Source organism: Scyliorhinus canicula, chromosome 4 (assembly GCF_902713615.1).
Source record: "Scyliorhinus canicula chromosome 4, sScyCan1.1, whole genome shotgun sequence".
Taxonomy (NCBI): Eukaryota; Metazoa; Chordata; class Chondrichthyes; order Carcharhiniformes; family Scyliorhinidae; genus Scyliorhinus; species Scyliorhinus canicula.
Genome location: NC_052149.1, coordinates 51,002,231 through 51,021,772, shown reverse-complemented (window position 1 = coordinate 51,021,772; position 19,542 = coordinate 51,002,231). Strand labels below are relative to the sequence as shown.

Sequence of the window (19,542 nt, the reverse complement as noted above, 5' to 3'; positions counted from 1 at the left end):
AATTGCCCTTAGTGTCCAAAAAAGGTTAGGTGGGGTTACGGGGATAAGGGGGAGGTGTGGGCTTCGGTAGGGTGCTCTTTCCAAGGCCGGTGTGGACTCGATGGGCCGAATGGCCTCCTTCTGCACTGCAAATTCTATGAAATCTATTTATCTATTGTTAGCTGAAGCAAGTATCAACATATTTTTCTATCCAATAGTTGGTACTTTGGAGCGCCATTAGTAGTGCATTTATTTTAAAGTGGACCTGGTCCTCTCTCTCTGTGTACTTAGTGCAAACAACAATGGGACTACACATCACTTTAAAGAAAAATAGCACTCTGGTTTTCTTTTAACAATTAGGAACATTTGGTTACTTGCCCATAAAAAGGGAAAAGTGTAATGTGTACCCGTGTCAAGTTATATCGAGATGAATTCAGTATGGATCAAGCAGAATAAAGTATGTGAGCTTAAAGCAAGAGTTGTTATACAGCAAGTTAACTCAACTGCCTAAGGGTTCTCATGAACCTCTCCAGTAACACAGGACAATCAAGAATGAGTGATGCTTGGTGTGTGTACCCGGAGTGATATGAGTGACGCCATACAGTAATTCAGTTTTGATTAAGGCCAGATACAAACTGTTGATTCTAGTCAGCAAATAATCAATCTGTGGCTATGTTACTGAATGAACAAAATTAAACTTTCATGTTAAATATTAATTTTAATTATGGATCCCATTTGTAATGACTTTACTCCAAATGAACAAGTTTCATAAGTGAAATGTAAATTACAGAAAATTTAATTCTTCAGCTCTGGAAGCAGATACTGTTTAATGATTCCATAGAATGGGGGCGGTTAAATTAAAAAAAAATGTACCTTCCTTTTCAGATCTCCAAGACACACTGTATGTAAATATTTTTTCTATATAAAAGATGAGAAGGGATGCTGGATCCATTCCCACACTCTCGTTTCCATGCAAACATTAAGACAGCATCAATGGGTCATCCTCAGTCCAATAAATAGCTTCTGTACACATTGTACAAATAGATACATATAAAGTGAACTCTCTCCCTTAACTCCAGACTCCTTTCGCATTTCTTTGATCCACTTTGATGTTGAGATGATAACGTCCCAACATTCTTGTCCAATCAGCACCAAAACTTAGCTAATGAAAGTGCCTTGACCACTTGAACAAAAACAGTGAAGAGGATATGTTAGCTCTGATGAACTTTACTGCTGTTTGTGTGTGTTGAAAGAATCCGTTTCATAAGGCGCGCTTGTGCTTCCCGCCAGTTTTACCGTATCCTTGTAAAAAGATTAAGGACAGACTTGGATTCCTAAAAATGAGAAATTAAACGATTTAGTAACTATGGAATCAGAGGCACTGAAAATATACAAATTAACACACGTGACCATGTTAGATTCATGACATATTGAAATATAAATGAGGCAGTTATATGGAAATGGTTCAAATAGGCAGTTTCTAAGAAAAAGTATTGAAGTTGTTTTTAGACAATTGTTTTAATTTTACTGATTTGATCTTCACGGTACCAAAAATGCACACCTAAAAGCGTTTGACGTCAAAAAAGGTCGCAGGGTGCTTCAAGAAAGCATAATGAAGAGAAAAATTGGCGTTAAACAAAGGAGATAATTGGTGGGAATAAATCAATGCCTGGTCAGAAAGGGGGGGTTTCATGGAGAAAAATGTGGAGGCAAAAGGAGGAGATTAGGGTTTTATGGCCTGGATAATTCAAAGCATGGCTGCCAACACTGGGCTAAAGGAGGCACATGAGTTGGAGGAACATGGAGTTCTCAAAAGGGTAGTAGAAAGCGAGTGGTCTCCGTTAGTTTGCAAGGACAGGGTAAGGTAAAGGGAGGTTCGGTGGTCAGCAATTTAGTGGGAGTAGGGTCAAGGAAGGAGGAGTTGAACTTCATGGCGGATATGATAAGAAATAGGACAGAAACTATAGGAAGATACGGATTCAGGGCGAGTTGGGATGGAATGGTTTGCTGGGGAAGGGAGAGATGGGACAGAGCCAGCTGAATTGATGGCCGCCAACTTAGTGACAAAATCCATAGGTGGAAGGGGGACAGCGTTGCTCGTGGATAAAGAAGCGAAAGCTTATCTTCAATTTCCACGATAATCCTGGAATGCCTGGATAGTGTTCAACTGGATCCAGCCAGATCTGGGTGCTAGACGGCTACACTGGCTGTGCTTCAAGTGAGACACAGATCAGTTGCAGTTTTATGGAGTGGCAAAAAAAATTCAATAGGCTGATTGGCCTACCATGAGGCTCTGTTCTTGTGTGAAAGACATGCAACGTTAATGAGATGCTGAATCAAAGTCCCCATGGTACTATTCAAAAAGCAAGGTGTGCTGCACAAAATTTATTCCTCAATGAATATCAAACAGATTATCTAGTCATTCATTTCATTGCTGCTAGTGGGACCTTTTTGTACTCACAATGGTTTCCTACTTCAACACTTACCTCATTGATATGAAGCAATGTAGGACATCCTGAGGACTTGAAAGTCATGAAATAATACTTCTCACTCGGCTGGGATATCACCAGTACACAGAATGCGTTTAAAAAGAGCAGCTAATGCCTCACACAGAAGGTTGCCAATGGCACAATATCCCGGATCTCCGAACAATGGGCAATAGTGGTCAGTTGGCCACTGCACTCCAAGTTTCTCCCAACTCAATACAGCTGCACATTTTTTCTGGGGTCTTCTAATGCCAAAAACTGGTAGGAGGAGACTAGAGTCACAGGAAGACAGTATGCACTTCTTGCGGCACTAGCTGCCGGATTCTGTAATTTTAAAAGTCCAGTCTTAATGTTAGTGAATGGACAAGTGCACAAGTGCGTGGCCAGGATGGGGGGTTGTGGAGGGAGTGCATGACCAGGACTGGGGTGGAGAGGAAGGGGGTCATGGTTGGGTCAGAAGAGGTAGTGGCGTGGTTGGGGATTAGTCAGGTCAGGTGAAGTTTGGGTCAGGGGAGGGGGTTAGTCAAGTTTGGGTGATGGGTTGTTGGGCGATCTGGTTGGTTTTGCAGTTACCCAAGTGTTAGACTAAGTTTTCATCTATCTAACATTCCCCAATCAGAGACATTTGCAGAGGGTCCCGGGGAATTGGCCCTCAAAAGTTGAAACTTCCCGGACAGTTCTCCCGAAGATTTGGCTCCCTGTGGCTTTATCTTGCTTCAGCCAGTTGAGCTGATGTATCTCGATATCACCAGAACCCTGGTGAGACTCCTCTGTGCCTCTTCCACCAAATTCATCTACAGAAATTAATATGCTTGAGACTAACAGCAGATTGATTTTACTGTTACACAAGTGCAAACATTTTAAAATTACTTTCACAAGGAAATTACATACTATACATAATACGCACACACGCAACTGTTCTCTCATAATTGACTAAAATGTAAACAAGACAACACTGCCAGCAAATAACATTTAAAAAATTAATACCTTAGTGGAACGGGTTTTACTGAAAACATTCCAAAATCGCAAAGTTTCATCTCCTGCTCCTGTCACTATAGCCTCTCCATCAGGTGATATGGCCTGAAGAGAATGAAATGAAAAAAAAAAATCACAACCCATTCATGGACAACTAAGCGTGGGTGCACAAAATATATACATCAGCTCATTTGTTGTAGATTTATCGCTCCTGATAGATATTGAAACAAGGGACTGTTTCAAAACATACCGGGCTAAAATTCCCATGGGGTCCTCTCAATGCACTACTCTGTCGGGAGAACATCTGACCACCAAACGTAATGGGGCAGGAGATTAGTATTTCCCTCCCTGTCAGAATATCAGGCCATTGTACATTGGATCTACCTGGTGCTAATTAAAGTCAGAAATTGATTAGTAATTAAAGAACCATTTTAGTTCACAGGACAACTGGGGTATATTTGGCCAATTCTTTTCCGGAGCAAAGGAAAACAATGACTGCTCAACATGTTCTATCCCCACAGTTCTCTATTGTCTGATTAAATATTTTGTTTCCTCTATAAAACCCCTGCTTAAAAGAATTCTTCCTAACCCCTCTTGTCGACAACTTTAAACTGATGACCCCATCAAACATGTGACTCCCCAAATAGTAACTCTCTCAAAATTCTTCAATTTTGAAAGTCTCCTTGCTCTCCTCCTGGCCCGCTCTGATCCAGTGGAAATAGTTTTGTACAAATTTATTATTGCCACTTTAACACATGCCCTTATTTTAAAACCAAAGCTGGCTTCATCCCTTTTCTATTGCATGCTCAGGGAATAATGTAACTGAACCCCAGTGGTCGGAGCAGTAGTGTTAACCCAGTGTCCTGGCGGGGCAGCACAGTAGCGCAGTGGGTTAGCACTGCGGCCTCACGGCACCGAGGTCCCAGGTTCGATCCCGGCTCTGGGTCACTGTCCGTGTGGAGTTTGCACATTCTCCCCATGTTTGCGTGGGTTTCACCCCCACAACCCAAAAAATGTGCAGGGTAGGTGGATTGGCCATGCTAAATTGCCCCTTAATTGGAAAAAAATTGGATTTGGTACTCTAAATTTTTTTTTTTATATAAAGTGTTCTGCCCAATAATTATCCCTCAATTAAAAAAACATTGTCTGGTCATTATCAATGGCTGTTAGTGGGAGTTTGCTATGGTCAAATTTGCTGCCGTGTTTCTGACATTACAAGTGCAGCTACATTTCAAAAGTATTGCACTGACTGTAAAGCACTTTGAGACGGCTGTTGCACAGGAAAAGCACTAAAATCAAGTCTTCTTCTTAAGATGCTAAGGATAGCATCAATTATAAAACAAAACCCGAGAGAAAAATGTAGCAATTGTATCAATTAGATGTGCAATAAAAATCTAGATAAATGCAAATTAAAACCTTTCATAGTGCAATTAAGAATGGCCTCCTTCTGCACTGTAAGGTAAGGTAAAGTCACCATAGTCCCAGATGACCATAGGCTGTTTCCCCTTTTGGGAGGATGGAGAGCTGACTGGTGGTGGGATCAGCACACCTCAGGCGAGAGGCAAGGTTGAGAAGGCCTTGTAGGGATTCTATTAATCACTTGCAAACCCTAACAGAAGAAAAGTGGATCCAGTACCAAACCACAACACCACAACCTTCAATGCTTTTTCAATTCAAGCAGCATTTGATTACCAAATATTTAGAAATAAAACTGATTTGACTAGGCCGGTGATAAAGGTAAATTAGGGGCTGGTTTAGCACAGTGGGCTAAACCACTGTCCTCCCCGAACAGGCGCCGGAATGTGGTGACTATGGGCTTTTCACAGTAACTTCATTGAAGCCTACTTGTGACAATAAGCGATTAATTATTATTATTAACTGCTATCTAACGGAGAATGTTTTTTTCTTCGGATTTCAAAAAAAAATTAACATCAGTTTGCAGTTTGAGGCAGTATAGATCGCAAACTTGAGAATTAAAATAAATTAAGAGAAATATGAACATAGTTTACATCGAAATCAGTCAGTTTCACTGCCTGCTCCAGGATCCAATTTCTCATTGTTTGTTAGAGCCCCCTGCTGGTTCATATTCAGAAATCCATAATCAGGACTCTGCTACCTGCAGATTGACTTTCAGGGCATAGTTAAGAACGTCCAAAATGAGCTTTGGAGAGAAACAGGCTGCAGGAAAAATACAAGAATCAAGCACAAAGGCATGAAAATGCTACCGTAACTGGAAACATCCAGTATGAAGTTGATTTCCTCTTCATCATCGCCTAGCGTATTTTGTTTTCTGAGTAATCTTTATTGTCACAAGTAGGCTTACATTAATACTGCAATGAAGTTACTGTGAAAAGCCCATTAGGACGTCTTCAAAGGTTTATGCAAAATAGATGAATTTGCAAATTCACTGCCTGATATTACCACTACGAAAATAACATTTCAGTTAGACGACAGGTAAATCAAGTTGATTTTTTTTTTGCCTGCTAAAGATGTTCCAGATTACATCGGACATGCCAATTTAAATTTTTTTTTATAATTTTAGAATACCCAATTCTTTTTTTCCCCAATTAAGGGGTAATTTAGCATGGCCAATCTATCTACCCTGCACATCTTTGGGTTTGTGTGGGGTGAGACCCACGCAGGCATGGGGAGAATGTGCAAGCTCCACACTGACAGTGACCCAGGGCCAGGATCAAACCCGGGTCCTTGGTGCAGTGAGGCAACAGTGCTAACCACTGTGCCACCGTGCCTCCCTGACATGCCAATGTTAAGAGGAACGTACGCACATGTGCATAGGGTTTCCAGTCAAACCTGAAGGAACTTGGGTTAATAAACAGGGAATGGAGACCAATTTGTCTTTGTAGACATAGAATACAGGTGCATCACCACTTTTGGAAATAGAAGATAAAATCACTACTTTATGTTCCTTTTTTCTTTTTACTGGTGTCTCCTTCAGGAGCATGTAAACAATATTCAATCACGCTGTGTAAAACATTGACAACAATGCCCACAGGTATGTTTTAAGGTTTTTCTATTGCAATTAACTAGTATAATGTCAGGCAAATAATGCAGGTCCATATAGGAGCAGAATTAGGCCATTTGGCCCAGCGTATCTGTTCCGCCATTCAATCATGGCTGATATGTTTCTCACCACCATTCTCCTGCCTTCTCCCCATAACCCTGATCCCCATATTATCAAAACCCTATCTATCTCTGCCTTAAAGATACTCAGTGACTTGTCCTCCACAGCCTTCTGCGTCAAAAAGTTCCACTGCTTCACCATTTTCTGGCTGAAGAAATTCCCCTCATCTCAGTTTTAAAGGATCATCCCTTCAGTCTGAGGCTATGCCCTCTGGTTCTAGTTTCTCCTACTAGTGGAAACATCTTCTCCACATCCAGTCCATCTAGGCCTCTCAGTATTCTGTAAATTTTAATAAGATCTTCCTCATTCTTCTAAACTCCATCGAATACAGACCCAGAGTCCTTATATGCTCCTCATGTGACAAGCCCTTCATTCAGGGGTTATTCTTGTGAACCTCCTCTGGACCTCCTCCAAGGCCAGCATATTCTTCCCTAGATACAAGGCCCAAAACTTCTCAATATTCCAAATGGGGTCTGACCACAGCCTGAGACAGCCTCAACAGTACATTCCTGCTCTCGTAGTCTAGCCCTCTTGAAATAAATGCTAACATTGCATTTGCCTTCCTAACTGCCGACTAAACCTGGATTTTAAGCTCAAGATAATCCTGAACTAGCACTCCCAAGTCCCTTTGTGCTTCAGTTTTACCCATTTAGAATGACTCTTCTTCTTATCAAAGTGCATAACCTCACACTTTTCCACATTGTATTCTATCTGCCACTTCTTTGTCCACTCTCCTTCTGGACCACGTCCTTCTGCAGCCTCCCCACTTCTACCCATCAACTGTAAACTAAGCAACGGTACCCCTAGTTCCTTCTTCCACATCGTTGATGCATATTCTGAATAACTGTGGTCCCAAAACTGACCCCTGCGGAACACCACGATTCATCGGCTGCCATCCTGAAAAAGACCCCTTTATCCCCACTCTCTACCTTCTGCCAGTCAGCCAATCCTCTATCCATGACAGTATCTTGCCCCCAACACCATGGTCTCTTATCTTATTTAGCAGCTCTCCTATACAGCACCTGATCAAAGGCCTTCTGGAAATTCAAATGGATCACATCCACTGGCTCTTCTTTGTCTAACCCCCTCGTCACCTCCTCAAAGAATCGTGACAGATTTGCCAGGCATGACCTCCCCTTGATAAAACCATGCTCACTCAGCCCTATTTTACCATGAATTTCCAAGTACTCCGCAATTTCATCCTTAATAATGTCATTCTTCAAGCTTCTCAGTCGGATCAAAATGGGAAGTGACGGTGTGAAACTGCATTTTCCCCGAGATTTTCTGAATAATCATTCTTAAATTAATAAATGTAACATATAAACATTTAATTTAAAGTAGTTTTTTTTTGCAAAGTAACAAAAATGATTACAAAGGAATTGTGCTTTTTAAAAATTCATTCTCGGGATGGGAATGTTGCTGGCAAGGTCTCCAATTGTTGCTTATCCATAATTACCCTTCTGCAGTCGGTAGTGAACCGCCCACAACTGAATAGTTGACAACTGAATAATGGTGTGGGTCTTGGATCAGATGTAGGATGTCGGCCTGGTCAGGCAAGGGGGACCAGATATTTGCTCTCCTAAAGGGGATTAGTGAACTAGATCGCTTCTTTAAACAAAATGACAGTCTGGAGGCATTTAATTCCAGATTTATTAAATTTAAGGTACTGCAGCTGCCCTTGTTAGATTTGAATTCATTCTCCAGAGCATCAGTCCAGGCTTCTGGATTACTCATCCAGTAACATTACCTCAATACTACTACTACCTCATGTTGCAGGATGTTATGCACACCAGTGCCAACCTTACAACCAAGCACAAAAACAAATATCTTACCAGGTAGAGCACTCTATACGAATGCCCTGTCAGTTTGGCAACTTGTGTTAAAGATGGGTACTTCCACACTAAAATCTGATTCTGGGAATAGCCGTGTGTACTAACCTGCAAAGCGAAGCAAAAATTGTCACAACAAAATATACACCGTAACAAAGTTATATTAGACTTCATTCAGAATTGAAATTGCTTTTGTCACGCGAAACCAAACAGATTTCAATCCAGCAATCTCCGCTGGAATAAGCAATATGTCATAGATGCTGCAATCTGAACAGATGATGCTGGAAAAACTCAGCAGGTTTGGCAACAATTGGTTCCCCAAGCCCAATTAAGGGGCAATTTAGCATGGCCAATCCATGTACCCTGCACAATGTTTGGGGGCTGTGGGAGTGAGACCCATGCAGACACAGGTAGAATGTGCAAACTCCACATGGACAGTGGCCCGGGGGGGGGGGGGGGGGGGGGGGGGGGGAAAGAGTATCCAACCCGGGCCCTCAGAGCAGTGAGGCAGCAGAGCTAACCACTGCACCACCGTGCCGCCCCGGTTTGGCAGCAATGGTAAGGAGAGAAAGCAAAATTAACGTTAGAATCGAAGAATCAGTGCAGAAGTTGGCCATTCAGTCCATCGAGTCTGCACCAGCCCTCCACAAGAGTACTCTACACAGGTCCATTGGGACAGCATGGTAGCATAGTGGTTAGCTCAGTTGCTTCACAGCTCCAGGGTCCCAGGTTTGATTCCCAGCTGGGCCGCTGTCTGTGCGGAGTCTGCACGTTCTCGCGGAGTCTGCACGTTATCCCCGTGTCTGCGTGGGTTTCCTCCGGGAGCTCCAGTTTCCTTCCACAGTCCAAAAATGTGTGGGTTAGGTGGATTGGCTATGCTACAAAAAGTAGCAATTTTTAGAACAAAACACAGATGCCTGGTGTGAGAGAAGGTGGGGGTTTGCACTTAGGCAATACATATAAGGGATATTTTAAAAAATCCAGAACCTGGCCTAATACCTTGATGTTTTTAGTGGCAAGTGTGATGAGATGCATAAAGCAAGTTTGTATATAATATTATGCATGATCTCCGACCACTAGGTGGGCAGTATAACCCACCACATGATCCTGTGGCTGGGAAGTTGGGAGTAGATCGTGCTGGAGGATAGACTTATTTTTCAGTAGCTCTACAATAGTTAATTAGTGTTAGTAGTTTATTATTTTATTCATCCTAGTTATCTTCTGCAGTTGTTCCATAATAAATTATTTAAACTAGAAGTTCTGTAGTTCATCATTCACTTCAGCCAGTCTACAAAACATGACAGTAAATAAAGTGTTGCATTTAATGTATTTCAGTCACAGGTTCCCACAGCTTCACTTCCAATATTCTATCCTACATCAGTATCTAAGACAGCATCAACCGCACAGTTGCACAGTGTTTAGCACCACTGCCTCAAGCACCAAGGATCCGTTTTTGATTCCGAGGAGTTTGCACGTTCTCCCAGTGTCTGCATGGGTTTCCTCCGGATTCTCCAGTTTCCTGCCACAGTCCAAAGCTGCACAGGTTAGGTGGATTGGCCATGCTAATTTGCCCCTTAGTATCCAATGGTTAGGTTGGGTGACTTACACGGTTGTGGGGAGAGGGTGAGGGAGTGGACCAACATAGGTTGATCTTTTGGAGTGTCGGAGCAGATGGGCCGAAGGGCCCCCTTCTGTAATGTCGGGATTCTGTGATTGTTTGCTATATCACTATGAATTTGAAACTTTCCTAACCAATAACACTGCAGTAAAATGGATACTTCAATTCTAATATATTTCCTTTTGGGCCATACACACACCCATGCATGCACACACCCATTTTGGGTTTTTCATTAAACAGAATACAAGTCCGCAATCAGCAAAATGATTTTGGAAAGAATAAAATACTTTGCAAAGACAGTCTTGCAAAAGTCCAGCAACAACATTCATTAAAAAAAAACAGTAAAGTTTCAATATGCTTGAGAGAGAGGAGAAATAGATGCTGAGGAGACGTGATATAAATGACCAAATATAAAATGGGTGAAAATATAGTTTGGAGGAGGCTTTTAAAAAGAGAGGAGAGACAAAGTAGGAGATGTCTGAAAAGGGAGTTGTGATTGAGTTTCTTAAGGCTTTTGTGGGAGCAAGAACAGATATACAGAGTGGAGTGGAGGGGCTGTAGGGCATGAACTGTGATAAGAGTGTAGAAGTAGAAAGGGGTGAAGCCATGGAGGAGTTCACAACAAAGGTGAGGATTTTGAATTGAATGAAATCATGAACTGGGCGGCATACAAAATGGAGATTGCGGAGGTGGAGGGGGAGTATCAGTGATGGATAAGCTCGAGCTGGGAGCTCTACGCTGCCTCCCTGCTCGACCCCAGCAAAACAGCGAATTGGTGGCCGCATTAATCTTCCTGGCGCAAAACACCACCGTTTTCACGCCGGCACAGGGACTTAGTCTCCCAAACGGAGAATCCAGCCCTTAATGTCAAACCGAGCCAGTTTCTGTGCACACCACAGCAGGAGCTCAACATTTTAACATTTTGCTGGGTTTAATTGCATGTTTTGAATTCCTCTGTTCATTTTAAATGATCAAAAATAATCTCAAAAGATCAGACCATTTATAAATTGGGCCAGAAAGGATTAGCAGCAACAAAATGTCCAGACTGCCAGCTTAGAAATGTAGTAATTAAAGTCGGACTATGGATGTAACATCGGATATAACAGACAGCCGTCTGAAAGGTGCTTAATCAATAATTCACCGAAGAGAAGGTGTATTTCACTCCCTGTTTCTGAAAATGTGCCACTCGGTCAACCAGCTAAATGTCGGGAGCCGTTCCTATAGCATTTTAATTGGATAGCTCGGCACTGCTATCTTTATCACATAGACTTGCTTTGTTTTAAGCAGCAAAGCCTTGGCCAAAGTCTATTGTTTCACATTTTTGTTTAAATGGAGAGGAGGGGAAGAGAAAAATAATTTTAAAAAGTCCAATTCGGATGTCCCAAACTCTGCCAATACTAGTTGGGCCTGGTTAAGATTCCTCTCGTCATCAGATCTCCATTGTGCTGTTACAAATGCAAAGAGCACACTCCTTAGACAAGTGTTCAAAATAAGTTAATATAAAAAAATGTCTCATAACTTCTAGGCTTACACCCAATAACTGAAGTGTAAGCAAATCTCCGTTTAAAAGATTCAGGAGTCTCTTCAGATAACAGTTAACCTGCAGTTAGTGAACTTTGCACAAAACGGCGAGTCCTTGGGTAATAATTTACATTTATTCAGCCTGTTTTAACCTGAAAAAGGGCAGCAGACATTCACTCCTTGATTAGTAACATGCAACGAATAGAAGATTCCCTTTCTTGCAAGGTGTGGTGTTAAATGCTTACCAATTCATTTGCATGCTTAGACCAGGCAAGATTGCAGACTTGGGAGCCTGTGTCGACGCACTGTAGGGGTTGGCAAGTCAGCGTGTTCCAGAAACGAATGCAGCGATCGGCCGTGCCACCTCCGGATGCCAGAAGTCCGTGCTGATGAGGGGACCAGGCGATGGCCTTTACAGCTGCTAAATGTTCTGTGTATTGCTGGACTGGGCTCAAACTGGAATTGTTCCATACAAATAACTGAAAGAAAAATAAAATCCAGCTGTCAAATGAATGGAAAACAAATATTCAACAATGACTATGACATCACCCAGGCTCCTTAATGTCACCATAAAAATAGTTTGACCGGGGCACCGTGGTGGCACAGTGGTTAGCACTGCTGCCTCACGACACCGAGGTCCCAGGTTCGATCCCGGCTCTGGATCACTGTCCGTGTGGAGTTTGCACATTCTCCCCGTGTCTGCGTGGGCTTTGTCCCCCACAACCCAAAGATGTGCAAGGTAGGTGAATTGGCCACGCTAAATTGCCCCTTAATTGGAGAAAAATGAATTGGGTGCTCTAAATTTATATTTTTTGTTTTAATAGTTTGACCGAGTTCCAAAGCAAATTTAAAAAACTTGAAAAGATTCCACCTGTCCATCCCAACATTGGCCAAGAAGCTACATCAAGCATTGATGATGATACGAGTGTAGGCATACATCAATAGGCTATTTCAGATTTTCGGTATGTGCAATGCTTTTTCTTTCTTAATCCTTGCTGCACTTGTCTCGTGTTGAATGAATGGGCTTGAACTATACCACATGTTTTGGATACCACCAGAACAAGTGTAAGTTACCTTGTTGTCATTGCCCCCAGACGCTAGGTGCTGGTGATCAGGAGACCACTTTAAACCACAGACTTCCTGCCTGTGGCCCTGCAATCTCCGCTCCATCTGAAGTGGGGGTGTTCGTACATCCCTCTGTAGAATGAGACGGTCCCGGCTTCCTGATGAGAGTTGATCAGCATTCCAGGCCAAAGCTCCTGTACACCAAGCAACAGGGTCAAACTACATTGTTTAAAACTTAGCTTTGACATTAGTGACTGCTTTAGTCCCTTCACACTTCTTTTGTAACTTTTTTGAAATATTTAAGCTACCATGGCCCTATTTACTGCAATTAATCCACTGTCAACCAGTTTAAAATAAACATTTGAATGTCGAAATATTGTTGCCAGGTAAGTTTAACAAAGATCAAAAAAGGTCAACACAGCAGTAACACAGCTAACAATTTTATTTTAAATTCCTGTTTATATTACATTGTATTCATGAATGAAATGTACATTTACGTTAAATAATGATAACGCTGTGGAAATACACTTTCTACCTAACATCATTGCTATTTACCATGTGCCTTTAAAAGGATAGCTTACGGGCCGGTCAAACGGTCCCGTGTGTTTGCGAACCTGAAGGGGCTGATGGCGGATGTGGCCTTGCTTCAGGAGACGCACCTGAAGGTGGCGGATCAGGTTAGATTGAGGAAGGGATGGGTAGGCCAAGTGTTTCATTCGGGGCTGGATGCAAAAAAATCGGGGGGTGGCGATCCTGGTGGGGAAGAGGGTGTCGTTTGAGGCGTCGAATGTGGTGGCAGACAGCGGCGGGAGGTATGTGATGGTAAGCGGCAAGCTGCAGGGGGAGTGGGTGGTGCTGGTCAATATATACGCCCCGAATTGGGACGATGCGGGTTTCATGTGGCGCATGTTGGGCCGGATTCCAGATTTGGAGGCGGGGAGCCTGATAATGGGGGGGGGGGGGGGGGGGGGGGGGGGGGGGATCCAGAATGGGTAGGAGGCCAGCGGCGGCTAAGGTGTTGAGGGTGTTTATGGATCAGATGGGAGGGGTGGATCCATGGAGGTTTGCGCGGCCGAGGGCCAGGGAACTTTCATACTTCTCCCTTGTGCATAAGGCCTATTCCCGGATTGATTTTTTCGTGGGCGCTGATTGCGAGGGTGGAGGATGCTGAGTATTCGGCGATAGCCATTTCTGACCATGCCCCGCACTGGGTGGACCTCGAGCTGGGGGAGGAGAGAGACCAGCGCCCGCTTTGGCGCTTGGAGGTGGGGCTGCCGGCGGACGAGGAGGTGGGCGGGCGGTTTCGAGGATGTATCGAGAGATACCTGGAGGCCAATGACAACGGGGAGGTCCGAGTGGGGACGGTCTGGGAGGCGCTGAAGGCGGTGGTTCGGGGGAAGTTGATCTAGGGGCCTCACGGTAGCATGGTGGTTAGCATCAATGCTTCACAGCTCCAGGGTCCCAGGTTCGATTCCCGGCTGGGTCACTGTCTGTGTGGAGTCTGTACGTCCTCCCCGTGTGTGCGTGGGTTTCCTCCGGGTGCTCCGGTTTCCTCCCACAGTCCAAAGATGTGTGGGTTAGGTGGATTGGCCATGCCAAATTGCCCGTAGTGTAAGGTTAATGGGGGGATTGTTGGGTTACGGGTATACGGGTTACGTGGGTTTAAGTAGGGTGATCATTGCTCGGCACAACATCGAGGGCCGAAGGGCCTGTTCTGTGCTGTACTGTTCTATTCTATATTCTATCTCCATTCGAGCCTACAGGGAGAGGAGAGAGCAGAGAGAGAGGGAGATGGTGAGGGTGGACAGGAGATAGGCGGAGGCTCCGGAGGAGGGATTGCTGAGGGAGCGGCGTAGTCTCCAGGCTGAGTTTGACTTGTTGACCACCAGAAAGGCGGAAGCTCAGTGGAGGAAGGCACAGGGAGCGGTGTATGAATATGGGGAGAAGGCGAGCAGGATGCTGGCGCACCAGCTCCGTAAGCGGGATGCGGCCAGGGAGATCGGTGGAGTTAAGGATAGGGGAGGAAATGTGGTGCGAAGGGGGGTAGACATTAATGGGGTCTTCAGGGACTTTTATGAGGAACTGTATCGGTCCGAACCCCCAGCGGAGGAGGGGGGGATGGGGCGCTTTTTGGACCGGCTGAGATTCCCGAGGGTGGAGGAGGGACAGGTGGAGGGACTGGGGGCGCCGGTTGAGCTGGAGGAGCTGGTCAAAGGGATTGGGAGCATGCAGTCGGGGAAGGCGCCGGGCCGGATGGGTTCCCGGTCGAATTTTATAAGATGTATGCAGACCTGTTGGGCCCCCTGTTGGTTAGGACCTTCAACGAGGCAAGGGAAGGGGGGGCTCTGCCTCCGACGATGTCTCGGGCGCTGATTTCCTTGATCCTTAAGCGGGACATGGATCCCCTGCAGTGTGGGTCATACAGGCCGATCTCACTCTTAAATGTAGACGCCAAGCTGTTGGCGAAGATTTTAGCCATGAGGATAGAGGACTGTGTGCCGCAGGTTATCCACGAGGATCAAATGGGGTTCGTGAAGGGGAGGCAGCTGAACACTAACATACGGAGGCTCTTGAATGTTATAATGATGCCGGCGGTAGAAGGGGAGGCGGAGATAGTGGTGGAGTTGGACGCGGAGAAGGCCTTTGATAGGGTTGAGTGGGGGTATTTGTGGGAGGTGCTGGAAAGGTTCAGGTTTGGGGAGGGGTTTGTCAGGTGGGTGAGGCTGTTATATGAGGCCCCGATGGCGACTGTGGCCACGAATAGGAGGTCGTCGGAGTATTTTTGGTTTATACCGAGGGACGAGGCAGGGGTGTCCCTTGTCCCCCCTGCTTTTTGCGCTGGCAATTGGACCCCTGGCCATGGCGCTGAGGGAGTCGAGGAACTGGAGGGGGCTGGTGCGGGGTGGGGAGGAACACCGAGTGTCACTCTATGCGGATGACTTATCGTTATATGTGGCGGACCCGGTGGGGGGAATGCCGGAGGTGATGAGAATTCTCAGGGAATTTGGGGATTTCTCAGGGTACAAGCTCAACTTGGGGAAGAGCGAGCTGTTCGTTGTACACCCGGGGGACCAGGAGGGGGGGGATTGGTAGGTTCCCACTAAAAAGGGCGGAGAGAAGCTTCAGGTACTTGGGGGTCCAGGTGGCCAGGAGCTGGGGGGCCTTGCATAAGCTTAACCTCAAGGCTGGTGGAGCAAATGGAGGAGGAGTTTAAGAGATGGGACATGTTGCCGCTGTCTCTGGTGGGTAGGGTGCAATCAGTCAAGATGACGGTGCTCCCGAGATTTCTGTTCCTGTTCCAGTGCCTCCCCATCCTTATCCCGAAGGCCTTTTTCAGGTGGGTTAACAGGAGCATTACGGGGTTTGTGTGGGCGCACGGGACCCCAAAGGTGAGAAGGGTGTTCCTGGAACGGGGCAGGGATATGGGGAGGCTGGCGCTGCCCAACCTCTGTGGGTATTATTGGGCTGCCAACGCAGCGATGCTGTGTAAGTGGGTAATGGACGGGGAAGGGGCAGCATGGAAGAGGATGGAGATGGCGTCCTGTGTGGGCACGAGCCTGGAGGTGCTGGTAACGGCGCCGCTGCCGCTCCCTCCAACGAGGTATACCACGAGCCCGGTGGTGGCAGCTACCCTCAAGATTTGGGGGCAATGGAGATGGCACATGGGGGAGGTGGGGGCCTCGATGGGGTCCCCGATACGGGGGAGCCACCGGTTTGTCCCGGGGAGAATTGATGGCGGATTCCTGAGTTGGCTCAGGGCAGGTATAAGGAGGTTGAGGGACCCGTTTGTAGACGGGAAGTTTGCGAGCCTGGGTGAGCTGGAAGGGAAGTTCGGGCTCCCCCTGGGGAACACCTTTAGGTACATGCAGGTTAGGGCGTTTGTCAGGCGGCAGGTGGCGGAGTTCCCTCTGCTGCCGCCGCGTGGGGTTCAGGACAGGGTGCTCTCGGGGGTGTGGGTTGGAGAGGGGAGGATCTCGGCAACGTACCAAGTGATGCAGGAGGTAAACGAGGCCTCGGTGGAGGAGCTGAAGGGTAAATGGGAGGAGGAGCTGGGTGAGGAGATTGAGGGGGGGACGTGGGCGGACGCCCTAGGAAAGGAACTCCTCCTCTTCTTGTGCGAGGCTTAGCCTCATACAGTTTAAGGTCCTGCATAGGTCTCACATGACCAGGACAAGGATGAGCCGGTTTTTTGGGAGCGAGGACAGGTGTATTAGGTGCTCAGGGAGCCCAGCAAACCATACCCATATGTTCTGGGCATGCCCAGCGCTGGGGGAATTTTGGAAGGGCGTAGCAAGGACGGTGTTGAGGGTGGTAGGATCCAGGGTCAAACCGGGCTGGGGTCTCGCAATATTTGGGGTTGCAGAAGAGCCGGGAGTGCAGGAGGCGAAAGAGGCCAGCATTCTGGCCTTTGCGTCCCTAGTAGCCCGGCAGAGGATCCATCTGGAAGGATGCGAGGCCCCCAAGCGTGGAGGCCTGGGTCAACGATATGGCGGGGTTTATTAAATTGGAGAGGGCGAAATTTGCCCTAAGGGGATTGGTGCAGGGGTTCTTCAGGAGGTGGCAGCCATTCCTAGATTTCCTGGCAGGACGGCAGAAAAAGGCCAGCAGCAGCAGCAACCCAGGGGAGTGGGGGGGGCGCGTCTCTTTGTTTTGGGCTGAAGGGACGTGTATATATGTTCTTTGCTAATGACGGGCCTTAATTTATTTCTTCTTTTTTGGATACATGGGGGGGGGTTGTTCTTCTGTTCTTAGTATTTCTGTTATCGATATTTTGTGAAATTTGAATAAAAATTTTTTTTTAAAAAAGGATAGTTTACTGAGACGGCACGGTTTTAGGGGGCTGCATGGTGGCACAGTGGTTAGCACTCCTGCCTCACAGTGTCAGGGACCCGGGTTCAATTCCGACCTTGGGTGACTGTGGAGTTTGCACTTTCCCCATGTATCTGCGTGGGTTTCCTCCGGAGGAAACCCACGCAGACACGGGGAGAACGTGCAGACTCCGCACAGACAGTGACCCAAGCCGGGAATCGAACCTGGAACCCTGGAGCGGTTATCCTAGACCATTCACGGTCTAGCGATATGACCGACGGAAGCCAAAGAAATTTGGCATGTCTGCATCGACTCATAAACTTCTACAGATGTGCCATATCCTATCCGGCTGCATCATAGTTTGGTATCGCAACTGCTTGGCCCAAGATCGCAAGAAACTGCAGAGTGTGGTGAACTCAGCCCAACGCATCACACAAGCTTGCCACCCCCACATTGATTCTGTCTACACCACCCGCTGCCTCAGGAAGGCAGACAGCATTATCAGTGACCTCTCACACCCAGGCTTTGCCCTCTTACAGACCCTTCCATCAGGCAGAAGATACATACGTTTTAAGACCCACACATCCAGACATAGGAACAGCTTCTTCCCCACAACTACTGGACTCCTCAATGACTCCCCCTCGGACTGATCTGTTCCCCAGAACACTACTCACGATACCCTATGCTGCTCTTGCTCATGTATTCGCTTTGTTTGGCCCTCCTTCCACACTGCAACCAATCACTATTTGCTGATGTACCATTTGTCAATGAACTCTGTTCATTATTCTTTTGTCTACTATGTACGCACTGTGTACGTTCCCTTGGCCGCGGATAAATACTTTTCACTGTACTTTGGTACATGTGACAATAAATATCAATCAATCATTCAACCTGGTGCACATGACATTATCGTGACATCACGGCAGTGCTAGGTGAATATCCCTGGGGGGGGGGGGGGGGGGGAGAAATGGGAGCAGGAGGTCTGGAGAGACTGCTCGCTAATGACATGCTAACGTATTAAAATTAGATTCCCAGGCTCCTGCAGCGCAATTCGCACTACCAATTGGGGAGTGGGGGGGGGGGGCTGAAAGTTCCAAATTTGTGTTTTTCTGTTTCCTCTGGATTTTGAGCCCATGCCGAGTTTCTCGCGGGCCGAGAGTGCGCGTTCAAAATTGTGTCCAGTGAGTGGGCACGAAGAGGGCAGATGAAATATAATGTGGAGAAATATGAGCGAATCCATTCTGGTAGAAGAAACGGAAGTGTAGAGTATTTCCAAACTGATAAGAAATTACAAAAGGGACCTGGGTGTCCTTATCCATGTCACTGAAGGCCAACATGCAGGTGCAGCAAGGTCTTGGGAAGTGAAAAGAATGCTTCCTGTTTATTTGCTTTGTTCCTATTTCTTTTATGTGGTTTTATTATGTTGGTCCGTGGTCCCGAAAGCGGAATGTGTTTTTAAGGAGGAGACTCAAAGTTGCAGCAGCCTGCTTACCAGGACACTGTGGGCAGGATTCCCTCAGCCCAGGGCCAGGCCGGAGAATTCCCACGACTGGCGCGAATCGCGCCATGCCACCCTGACGCCGGGACATGATTCTCCGCAGAGCGGAAAATCAGCGTGGTTGGTGCGGCACCGGTCAAGTGCCCCCCCCCCCCCCCCCCCCCGCCGACTCTCGGCCCGGGATGGTCCGTGCGGCAGTCGTAAAAAACCCCGAGTCCCGCCGGCGCCATTCACACCTGCTCTCAGCCGGTGGGACCTCGGCGCGGAAGGGTCCGGGGGCGGTCTGTGGGACGGGGTGGGGTCAGACCCCGGAGGGGGCCTCCGATGTGGCCTGGCCCGCTACCGGGACCCACCGATCGGCGGGCTGGCCTCTCTGGCTGGGGGCCTTCTTTCTTCCACGCCGGCCCCTGCAGCCCTGCTCCGTGTTGAGTCGGGGCCGGCACGGAGAAGGGAGCCACTGCGCATGCGCGCATTGGAGCCGGTGCCACTGCGCATACGCGGACCCCGCGGCGCCCAGTTCACGCCAGGATCAGCAGCTGGAGCGGCGTGGATCTCTCCAGTGCCGTGCTGGCCCCCCTGTTGGGGCCAGAATTGCTGATCCTGAGGCCGTGTTGACGCCG

General features: G+C 46.9%; 1 protein-coding gene across 7 annotated transcripts in view; it reads right to left on the bottom strand.

Annotated features, from left to right (window-relative positions):
* Positions 1–677: 677 nt before the first annotated feature.
* The window catches only part of LOC119964561 (fizzy-related protein homolog), a 100,846-nt gene continuing 81,981 nt past the window's right edge, over positions 678–19,542 (bottom strand). For all 7 annotated transcript variants that reach the window (XM_038794213.1, XM_038794214.1, XM_038794215.1 and 4 more), the window contains 5 exons: positions 12,625–12,809; positions 11,796–12,029; positions 8,415–8,519; positions 3,453–3,545; positions 678–1,313 (listed from right to left, as the gene is read on the bottom strand). In XM_038794213.1, coding sequence (XP_038650141.1) covers positions 1,272–1,313; positions 3,453–3,545; positions 8,415–8,519; positions 11,796–12,029; positions 12,625–12,809 — 659 coding nt within the window. In that variant the 3' untranslated portion in view covers positions 678–1,271. The remainder of the gene's footprint in view (positions 1,314–3,452; positions 3,546–8,414; positions 8,520–11,795; positions 12,030–12,624; positions 12,810–19,542) is intronic.